This window comes from Manacus vitellinus, unplaced genomic scaffold (genome assembly GCF_001715985.3).
Source record: "Manacus vitellinus isolate BGI_N305 unplaced genomic scaffold, ASM171598v3 scaffold_4_pilon, whole genome shotgun sequence".
NCBI lineage: Eukaryota > Metazoa > Chordata > Aves > Passeriformes > Pipridae > Manacus > Manacus vitellinus.
Genome location: NW_021940604.1, coordinates 21,402,111 through 21,413,721, shown reverse-complemented (window position 1 = coordinate 21,413,721; position 11,611 = coordinate 21,402,111). Strand labels below are relative to the sequence as shown.

Here is an 11,611-nt window from a genome sequence, read left to right as displayed (position 1 = left end):
CAATGCCGAATGTTAAAACAATTGTGATTCAGAGTACTGGAGACAATCACATGATGGGTGCAAGAACTATATAAAGAACAAAAAAAAGAGAAGGATTTCTCGTCTCATTCTTTCTTTTAGGTTAGACTTCAAGGCACTTCCACTTTTCTCTCTACACTCTTAAGGAGCAGAAACTCGCTTTTCCTGAGAGCTGAAACGCTTCTGTATTCTCACAGTTCCTGAAAGCCGAGTAGTGCTGGCACTGCTGGCATGGTGCAGTGGGGTTCCAAGAGCCCTGCTAAGCCACACCAGCCGCTTCATCGGCGCAGTGCCAGGTTCTGCAGCAGCAGTCCCTGGTGTGCCCACTGTACACAGCTGTGTGCCCCAGCACACACTGCTTTCCTGACCCCACACTCAGCGCATCTCCCTACCCAGAAGCTCTTCCTGATCTCCAGGCTCGTTTTCTTAGTTTAATCCTAGGAGGAGTTTCACTTAGCTGCAACTTGTGCATGGTTCTTCATCCTCCAAAGTGAGAATGGCCTGCCACCACATGCTGCCTCAATGCCTGATAGATCTGCCTGTGCACATAGGGACATCTAAACCATCCCCCAAGCTCCTTACTCTTAGCAGTGCCACTGCTGCTCCTTCCTGAGCCCTTCCTGTATCATGGGGGGGAGGTGGTGGGGGGGGTGGAGATAGGAGCCACCTGCCTGGCATTCCTTCCCCCTGGAAGAGCCCTCTCTGTGCACCCACTGCTCTGCCAGCCCCTCTTTATGGTCTGGAGTTGAAGCTGTGACCCAGGCACTTGCTTCCTCTTGTCAGGGAATGACTCCCCACATTTTTGGAGGGAAAACTCAAGCAGCTGGGAGCAGCATGTGACCCCAAGCCAAGCACTAACTATGACTGTATCAATGGCAGTGCAGTGATGCCCTGCAACCTGAGCTTACCCTTCCTCCCTGAGAAACCCCTGTACCTGACTGGCCATCCTATATTCCCTCCTTCCCTCCCTCCTCCATCCTCTGCCAAGGCACAAGTCAGCAGGACACCAGGTCTCCCTTTTAGAGCATCCTGAAGTTGTCCTTCAGTGCTGCCAGAATTCCCAGGCAGTCCTTGCTTGTCTCAGCCAGACCCAGATGTGATGGGCAGTAGATGCTTACGACTGAAGTGGCTGCATGATTAGCTCATCTGGTTGGAGCATGGTACCAATAGTGCCATGGTTGTAGGTTTGATCCCCTTACAGGCCATTCACTGAAGAGTTGGACTTGATGATCCTTGAGGGTCCTTTCCAACTCAGAACATTCTGTGAACGCTACAACCACAGTTGTTTGAGTCAGCTGAAGGTTTAATCCCTCTGGCTTGGCCTCAAGCGTGGTGGCTCCACTGTGCAGCTGCTTTGTGCCATGACATCTATCATTTTCATCAGGGCTTCCTCAGCCCTGAGTTGCACCACACTGGGCTTGGGCAGCTGCCTCTTTCTCCAGCCTTCCCACCAGCCTCCTGCCCAGGAGCAGAGATTGCTCTGCTGCCACCTGTGAGCCACAGTGGGTAAGGGTGGCAAGGGGCCCATGGCCACACATGAGCCAAAAACAGGGCCTTGGTGAATGTAGACAGGATGAGAGCAGGGAGCTAAAGTTGCTCTGAGGAGTGCCTGACCTTCCTGGGGCTTATGTGAAGGATATATGTAGTGTTTGCAGTGCCCCCCAGGGAATGCAGGCAAGCCATGGCTGGGCGTGGGGATTCAGTAGGCAGTCTCCCCCAGGGACATTGTATCAGTACCCACCTTTGTGGGGTTTCTTTGTAAAAGGCTCTGCTGTGAAGCCATCTAACACCTCTCCCTTCATGCAGTGGAGTGGTCTCCCTTACCAACAATGGCTATGCACAGTCTTCAGTTCTCTGCTAGTCTTAGCCTGGACATGGGTCTGTAACACCCAGCAAACAACAGTGTCCACCTACCAGCCCTGTAGACAGCTACTCGTTGTCCAGGGGAGGGAAGGTTATGGCTGTTCTGTCCCTTGTGTGAGCACTTCCAGGCCCAGTAATCTAGAAACCTAATGGTGTCTTCAGCTGCATCCAAAGGACCAGTCTCTGTCCCCTCTTTTACTTGCCAATCCCCAGAAAACAGCAGGTATTTGGAACAGTTTCCTCTCACTTGAGCTTTATGTACTTTATTAACAGCCTGAGAAAAGAGAGGGAGAAAAGCTTGAAAATCACACTCTGTTGACTTTGTTAACAGCACTATCTGCTGAGTGGGTTTCAAAGCAGAGTTGAGGCCCAGCCCAAATGTAAGTACCCTCCCACAAAGCTGTAGAAACTGCTGTCAATTAACTTGTTTTGGGATTAGGAAACTTGGAGAACAGATACCCAAGTTTATTTCAGCGTTTTTCAAGACTCCTTCCCTCATCCCCCAAACTAAGGCCATCCTATTTGCTTTCTGAAGGCCTCTTTTGTATTTCTGAAGTCTTCCTACTGACTTCACTTGTCCCAGTTAGAATTGCTGGGACCAGTTCATCACTGTGTGGGTATAACTCAAACTGTGTATTCTACACCCTCTATGTCATTTTCCAGGAACTGTTAACAATAGACCATTTGCAGCAGCTGCCCAGAGCACACCTGACCCCTCAGGCTCTAGTTATGGGTAATATTAACTCCCCTCCAGGGAGTCATTAGCACCTCCCCACCCAGCCTGAGGGGTCATGTCTGCTAACGGGCTACCAAGGATTCCAAAAATATCTCACAACTCACAATCACCCATTGTGGAACTCCCCACCCTGGGGGAGGTACTGGGCATCCCCACTTGAACTTGAGTGTATATAATCTTGGGGTCTTGGGACTTCTGGTACCACTTGTCGGATCCAGAGGAGGACCAGAACCTCAACTGGACTGCGATCACCACTCTAGACCAGACTGCGACCAGCACTCTCACCAACAGGTTTTTCTCCCCTTTTTTTACTTTGGATTCGGGGGGACCACATGGGACTCAGCATGGGGGCCAATGAGCACCCTTCTGTTCGTGCCCCAGGGTGCTGGGTTATACGTCTGGGTTTTGTGGGTTATATGGACAATTGCTTGTCCATATAATTGTATTATTGTATTATTTTTTAAAAATTAAATTGTAACTCTGACTTACGGTCTCTTTTGAGTCGGGTTCATTTCTCCTGCTGGTTTACCTTTAAACCAGCACATCACTGAAAGCTAGATCAAACTCTGAACTCTCTAAAGTTATTATATCATCTGTATATTGTTCACAAGCGAAATATGATGTGTCATATTGGGCCTGTCATAGAAAGTACAGATTAATATTCAGGTGCAAGACGAGTGTTTTCATTGGAAGGCAACTAACGTGGAGCTTTTTTTTTTAAGAAGTGGTTCCTAATCCTCCAGGAATTGTAATGTTTCTTTTTCCATTAGGAAGATAATGTCGGTATCAAGTGCTGCTTTTCGTATTTCCTACCACATCTATATATTCAGGGAACTAAATCCGAAATGATTTTGCTTCCAAATGATCAACCATTCAAATAAAGCACTGTCATGTTGCTCTCCTTTTAACATTGGTGCTGCAAACTAACCTGGAGACATTGCAATGAGCCTTTCATCCCCTCTGCCTCAGCATAACGCACATGATGGTCTCACTCCGGTTCCCTGCATTTGGCTTGCCCCTCACTGCTTTTGCATTGTGAGGAAAACCATGGCTTTCTTCTATTTCTTGCTGTTTACATTGCTAGGCACATGCCTACAAAAATGTTTGCCACTTAGTTTATTTTAAAGCTCTTGCTTTGTCATTTTTCAGTCACACCCTGGAGAGACACCTGAAAGGAAAAAAACCAGTACCTGGATGTTAGCTTGTGCAGTGCTTCTAATTAAACGCTGCATAATGACAAAATCCCCTCCTGACATTTGTTAAGATTTTCCCCACAGCATTATGCGTCCTCTTAATTAAGAGCAGAACCTAAGTAATACCTGTTTTATTCCCTCTTGCTTCCAATTAGTCATCCATTGATCATTACCTACTCAACATTTGACAGTTAAAGAGCCCCCAGTCTCTGCCGGACTCTCAGAAATGACACGTCTAGAATAACGTGAGGAGAGCTGCATCGGCAAGTAATGGGGAAGGACGTGGGGGTAGGGGAGGAGAAGGCCACCCAAGTGGAACAAAAAACATGTAACATATGCAAATGTTCAATATGTGGTATGTGTTTTATACACTGTATGTATATGAAGTCATATACAAAGCTCAGCTGGTGGCCACACTGCTTTTGGGAGGCCTGAGAATTTGAGGGAACGTTTAAACTCTCGTATGATCCAACGTACCTAGTCCTCTGTCTTTAAGATACAAAGCTATTCCCCATGTGGCTCCTTGCCTCTGCTTTTTTTAGGAGAGCAGGAGTTAGCATCTAGCATCTGCTTCTCTGTTGTCATTGGGACTGCAGGCTGTACCAACACAGTCCCTGCCAAGTCACTCCAAGACCCAGCAGCAGCTACATGCAGTCGTGCCTCGGCCAGGAGCATGGCAGCTTGGGGTGTCAAAGGGGCCTCCAGGGAAGCTGCAGGCTCCTTCCACATTGCCACTGTCTCCTGGAAGCCTGGCCCAGGAGCAGGGGTGGCCCTGGCCCTGCGCAGTGCCAGGAGCTGGGACCACTTCAGACTTTTTCCAACACCAGGAACCCTTTCTGTATGAGTACCATCTTCTAGCTAGGGAAATCCAGCAGCCTAGTGAGTCTGGGAGGCAGCCCAAAGCCTGAGCTGCAGCAGTGAATAAAGCACAGGGGATTCCACGGCTTATGGACAAGCCTCTGACATGAGGCTGAGCCCCAACAGTCAGAAAGCATCTCTGCATTCTTTTTTCTTTTTCCAGATTAAAATCCATCCATTACAGGGCTCAGGAATTTTTTGTGAAGCTGTGACAATAAGTAGCTGAGCAAACTTCACAAGGCTCTGGGTGCGGGGACTCAGCAACAAATGCTTATGCACAAAAAAGCAAACCAGAGCCTTTGGCAAGCTCTAGCCTGGCTGTAGAGGAAGGAGGATAATCTCATTTCTTTGCTCTTTGCCCTTTTAGCCATTCACGGAGCTTAATGCTGAGTTATTCCCAACAATGAGCCAAACAATCAAACTTCCATCTGGCCTGGTCATGCAGATGCAACACTTGCCCTCCAGTCACAGGCCACACCAGTCCTGTGATTTTTTTCCCCCCATCTTGAACATACACTATTTACCCTGTAACAGAGAAGATGTTTACATCAGGTAACAGAAAATGTAGTTCATGTTCCTCAGCCTGCTCTAATCTCATCACCCAAATCCCTGGGCACAACTAAGCACGGGCGCTATGAGCACAGCTGGTGCTGCGAACACAGCTGGTGCTGCAACCTTTGGCTCTCTCTCTCCATGACACGAAGCAGTGCCTATCAGCTAATGACCTGTTTTTCCTGGGAGGGCAGTTCTTTCAGCCCTCCTGCACATGCACGCCGCAGGCTCCAAACTGCAGCCGCGCCCTTGGGAGAAATGTTTTCTCTCCCTGACTGAAATCAGCTGCAGGTTGCTCTTTGCAGTAGCCAGAGACACAGAGCATCACTGGGACGTGGCAGCAGCACTTGCTGCTACCAGCTCTTTCCTGAAAATATGGATTGTAACTGATCATGTAGTGGGAACCATCAGAAAAAAAAAAAGAAAGAAAAATAGAATAAAAAAAAGAGAGAAGCTCTTTTGTTGTTAACACCATTATGTCCTCTAATCTACTCATGTCCTGGTCTTACATTTTTGTTAAGCATTCAGCTGCAGGGGAGGAATACAAGGAGATGGAGATGGATTGATGTTTGTGTAATGTCTTTGTGTGTGAATTTCCTTTTGAGATACAGATAAATGCACACACACACAAGAAGAGTGTCTGTATTAAACGTCAATAGAAATATCTCACAGACCTAAGTGAACACAGCATTTCCTCCCTAACATTCAAAATGAACTTCAGCAACCTGGTTTTAGCTGTAAGAAGTTCTCCTGAAAAATTTAGAAGCACTGAGAGGGAGGGATTAGCACCCTACTCCAGTAGCAATCCTAGCAAGGGGCCTCTTTTCCTTTTCTGTTAAAAGGACACAGGTTCTGGCTTGGTCTGTGCAGGAAAATTTGAAACTAAAGTGCCCTCTTCTTCAGTTAAGATGGCAGAGAATGCTGCTCCAGTCGACAGGAGTCCCTCAGTGATAAAATATCCCTGTATATGAGTCACAGGAAATTATAATCACTGTTTTCCAAGACTGCAGAACACAATGAGATTTCTGAGCTACAAACAGACTTCAATTATTCTTGAAAGACAGACAGACCCTCAAACTGACAAGACTGGAGAAAATAAATATCCTTTTGTCTGCACTGCTGGTGGTAATTTCCCATTAGACAGGAAAAGACTTCTTTGATGAATGAATATTGTCTACACTTTAGAAGAGGAGCTACTGTATAACTCCTAATAGCTCTTGCATACTTGGGCTCAGCCTTGTGTGAGGCCCTTAAACCCCTTGGGTACAATATGGTTGCATTCATTAGTGTACTGCATTTTTATTGCAGAGCTTGAGAAAAGGATGGTGCATATTAAAATAAATCTGAGCAACTTTCAACTCACCTTGAAGTTATGTGGCAAGGTCAAGTACATTTACAGTCTGCCTTCTTGGTCTGCAGGTAGTCCTTTCCAGTCTAGAGGCTTCAGGAGAAACACTCACACTGGAGACAGATTTTCCATTTGTGATTATTCTTGTAATTTTAGCAGTTAATCACTTTTCTGTTTTGTATTTACTTTGTTTTTTCTACAATGGTAATTAAATCAAAACCAGAGTGTCACATACAACTAAGTCGAGCACTGTTTACATAAGCCAAAGAATATCATGTTAGTGCCTTTGACAAATGTTGGTCTTTTTTGAAGACCACCAAGTCTCACATCATTTCCTTCCCACAGAAATATAATAATAATTGTACTAGCTGTCCCTTTGGCAGCAGTGTTGCATTTCTGCCTGCCATTTTTCTTGGGAATGGTGTTGAATTAAACTTGGCCTGTGTCACCCCACAGAGTCCTTTCAGCTGCTGAAAGACCTCTTCTGGAACTTCACCACCGCACTGTGGATCGGTTGGGAGTCAGGTGGGCAGTGGGGGGAAGCATTTGGCCACTTGTTTTTATCTGGATGGAGTTTATTAGCCTTACATTAAAAAATTATTGGAGGGAACAGGAAATTCTTAAGTCTCATAAATTCTACTTTACAGTCACCACACAGCTATTTGTGGTGTATACACAGTGTTAAGAAATGGCTTCTATTAATTTATAGCAAAAATGCTAACAACCTTGTTTAAATTTTTTGCTAATGTTTTTATTTGAGAGATTAAAAAACCCAAACAACAAAACTCCCAACATTAATAAAAAGAAGCAGAAGAGCTACCGATGAGAAATGGTCTGGATTTGCCACTCAACAGTGGCACCAGTCTGCACACAAGCCAGCTGCAGGCAGAGATCCGGCAGAGACCAACAAGGTACTCATAGACCGAATGCAATACAAGGAACAGCAAACCCAAAGAATCAGAAATAAAGGCCATAAAACCCCAACAATGCCCCATCTGAGTCTTACTTCCAATGAGAAACATAGGCAAACTAATGTTCTAGGCTCATCCCGCATTACAGATGGAAACTGCACTCAAATTTGTGTCACAGTAAAGGCTGCTAAGGAACTTGGCAGAATGGCCATGCTTTGCCACCGAGCACTGGGCTGAGTAGGTGACATTTTGGCTTCACCAGGCCCGCTGAGTTACTATGGAGTCCTCAGTTCCGTGGAGGATGTGTTAAGGCAGGGGGGTAGCTGTGGGGGAAAAAAAAAGAGGACCACGACTTGCTTTGTAAGTACTACGAGGAAGCTAAAAGTCCAACAAGAATCATGGCCTCTTCAGTACTCCACAGCTCCAGGTACAGCAACATTGAATATATCATGTACATAACATTGCTCATAGACTCTACATGTAAAACGTTAACCAATTTATCATGGAAATCTGGTAACAAGCAACATTGCCATATAAATTCACACTTTGAGAAAGGCTAAGTGTGGAAGCCTCCTTTGCAAGAGGATTTTCAGTCAAAGTTTTGTATAGAAAATATTAAAACAATGACAATTTGTTCTCTGAATCTCAATTCATTATTGGGTTAGTTTTCACTAAAGGTTCTCTTTAGAAAATGTGTGAATCTTCAAAATATAAATTCACAGTCTAAGTATTAAGTAATTAAAAACAAGTTTCAACTGTTGGGAGGTCTTACTCGGCCGCAATCTTTTAAAGCAATAACAGCAATACAAGGCATAGAAAATCTTTTCCTGCAACACGTGTAAATGTAAAAGTAGTCACGTTAAATGCAACAGAACTAATAAAGAACAAACTGTTTGTAGAACAGAAAAATGAGAGACTAGCTATGCATTCAGCTGTCTTCCTTACAGTTGAACTCCAGTTGTTTAAAAACATATTGACTTAGTAATTTGGAAAATGATGTCCCAAAGGTAACTGGTCTGCATACTCCTATGAAATATGATGCCTCAAACGGCATGACACCCCTTCTTGAAAAGTTTTTAATCTCATCTCCACCATTATCTCCACAGTTTAAACAAAAAAACAACTATCCAAATGTAAAATGCTCCTTTTTTTAATTACTAAATTAAGAAAGTTAAACAGTTTTAAAATGTAAACTTGCAAATAAACCATAACAAAATGTAATTAAGACTTTAAAATTTGCAACTCAGTATTAAAAACTCAATAGAAATAGAAATGAATTTTTTTTTGTTTTTTGGTTAAACGTAAGTATTTCAAGGCTGGTACAGACAACTGAAAAGGTAATACTTTGTTCTGTGCATCCCCCATGAAATGTAAAGAAGTGCATAGTAATTCCACTGGAGAACTTGCAGACACAGAGAAAGTAATTTCATTAGCAGTACAGGACATTTAACACACTTATTTTACAATGGAAAAATGTTACACATAAAACAGAAAAATCCTAGTTGCATGACCAACAATTTAGCAGGGGGACATGGCTAAAATGCTATGATTTTAAGACCATCTGAATGCGGTTACACTGCTTAATAAATCTTTTTGAACCATTTCAGTATACATGTTTTGATACAATAAGTCCTTGCAGTTTCAATTTCCAGTTCAAACGGTGATGGTGTAGTTTTCTTGCTTTAAATATGTTCGTTTTAATTTCAAGAACAAATCATCACACACTTGTCAAACATTGGAAACATTACTGTAAATACAGCACATGATTCCTGAAAGAGCAAAGTTACAACCATCTACAGGTACATAATCATAAACAAAAAGTGCAATCCAATTTAAAAAAATCATGCTTGGCAAAAGCCAAAAATTAGATCACTGGCTTTCAGAATCCCACCAGTGTTTTCATGTCTGCAGTAAAATTATCGCTTTCTGGGTACTGCTGCAGCAGGATTCATTCAATCCAAATGAGTTTCCTTTGCAATAGCACCCGTATACTGTATGTACAGGTATGTATATATATTATATATATTTTATATATAAAAAAGCAAAAAACCAAACACCTGTCCTGATTTTTTATTTGTTAAAACATGAAAAAAAATGTTTTAGACAAAGAGGCCACTTCTGGAAAATAATACTTTTAGTTGAATCAGGAGAAGACTAGTTAAAATCACATAGGTTTTGCATTTTAAAAAAAGGAAAGCACTAGGATCAGTTATTGGCACTGAGTTACTATTTACAATGAACAGAGGTTTTGCAGTTTACATAACATCAATACAATGCAGTTTTGGAGTCTTTGATTCAGAAAAAAACAAGTGTTTTTCTCCTTTTCATCCAGGACATTCAGATTATTAGGACAAGTGGTCATAGGCAAGGGCTGCGGAAGTTCTCAACTTCAGCCCCTCCTGTGCACTGAGGTGCTGGAAGATGTTGCACTCTGGAGAAGCTGATCACAGAGTTGGAAGATAAAGGGCAGGTGGGACAGGGCTGAGAAACACCTGGTAATTCATGACAGTGTCTCAAAACCAGAGATTTACAGGTTGTCACCCGGCTGGTATTGGGGTTCTGTTGCAGTGAAGTAGTCTTCAAGAAAACCCTGTAAATATTCAAAAGTTGGACGCTCCTCTGGGTCTTTTTTCCAGCAGTGAATCATAAGCTCGTGCAAGGAGATGGGACAGTCCTGAGGACATGGCATCCGATAACCTCGTTCTACTTGCTCTAAGACTTCACGGTTATTCATGCCTGTAAAGGACATACAAATCCACAGTTAAATTACAGGAAAATGAACTCAAGTATAGTTATATCTATATGAGGTTTTCTCAATCATACTTATTTCTTTTGGTTAAGACAAATGAAACAAAACCAACCCAATGTCCTGTTTCAGCTCTTCATCTACTTCAAGGTAACCTGGATTATTTTGTTTCTCAGTAGAGGGTTTTAGGATCCAGTGATGAGCAAAATGCTGCTCCCATGTTTACCCTCTTGGCTTACTCACAATGGGCAGGATTTGGTGCTTTCCCTCTCCAACAGCAGTAGCTGTGAAATATATTATGTAAAATGCTTAAGGAAAATAAATCCATTGCAATAAATAGAAAATTCAAAATTATAGAAATTAGGATGAATTTTTGAAACCCTCACACTGAGTGTGGGCCTTTCTGGAAGCATTCTGTAAGGTCATGCTTCAGGAACTTCAACACAAACTCTGCCACTCTGGGCTGCCAGAGATGTCCAGCAACATTGCCCTCAATGTCAGTTCAGAAGCTTATTGCTGCTGATTTGCCCTGTCTCCATGTGAGCTGGTTAGTATTGTTTCTATCACATTCCACTGTTCCATCCCAACCCAGAAGAGAGCAAAGTTGCTCAGAAGACAAGTCACATACCAAGCAAAACAGCTCCACTGCAGAACCACAGTTCTCTCTCTCAAAAAGGTAAAAAGTTACATTACTGTCACAGAATCACAGAAATATTTCAGTTGGAAAACACTCTTAAGATCATCAAGTCCAGTTGTTAACCTAACACTGCCAAGTCCACCACTAAACCACACCCCTAAGTGCCACATCTACAGTCTTTTAAATATGTCCAGGGATGGTGGCTCATCTTGCTTGTCTCTAAGAGGCAGGCCAGGCCCTTTGCTACCTTGTCTTTTCTATACAATCCCTTCAACCCTTGATTCCTATGCTGAGGTGCTTTTCACCAAACATTAATTGCAGTCAACCTCAGCTTTAGTTTACATATCTTTTCTAGTAATTCCTTTGGCTTTTTAACAGTGCCAAAGGTAAGATTGGCACTGTATGCAGAGGTGTTTCAGAGAAGCATGCATGCTGACTGCAAGCTTTGTGGCTTGACAGTTGGTAAGCCTTGCCCCAGTCCTCTGCAGAAAAATATTGGTAGGCTTCACTCCCCTGACTTAGTGGGTCCTGTCAGGCAGTTCTGCAGGAGAACCAGCAGGTCTACTTAAGTTTCTCCAAGACCAAATCTAGAAACCAGAACCTTGATGTTGCACTTTCTGTTAGCTTATCCTCTCCCTGGCTTCCATGACACCATCCTTCCTTGTGAATCCTCCACTTTCTTCTTTCAGGTTGTCCTCTTGAAGAATTTCCTTGTCCCACCTTCAAGGGCCAGGGAATTCTCTCTACCT

At 43.4% G+C, this 11,611-nt stretch overlaps 1 protein-coding gene across 4 annotated transcripts in view; it reads right to left on the bottom strand.

Moving 5' to 3' along the window:
• Positions 1 to 7,297: 7,297 nt before the first annotated feature.
• FYN (FYN proto-oncogene, Src family tyrosine kinase) overlaps positions 7,298 to 11,611 on the bottom strand; it is an 82,107-nt gene continuing 77,793 nt past the window's right edge. For all 4 annotated transcript variants that reach the window (XM_029962712.1, XM_029962709.1, XM_029962711.1 and 1 more), the window contains one exon: positions 7,298 to 10,215. In XM_029962712.1, the coding sequence (XP_029818572.1) occupies positions 10,007 to 10,215 (209 nt within the window). In that variant the 3' untranslated portion in view covers positions 7,298 to 10,006. The remainder of the gene's footprint in view (positions 10,216 to 11,611) is intronic.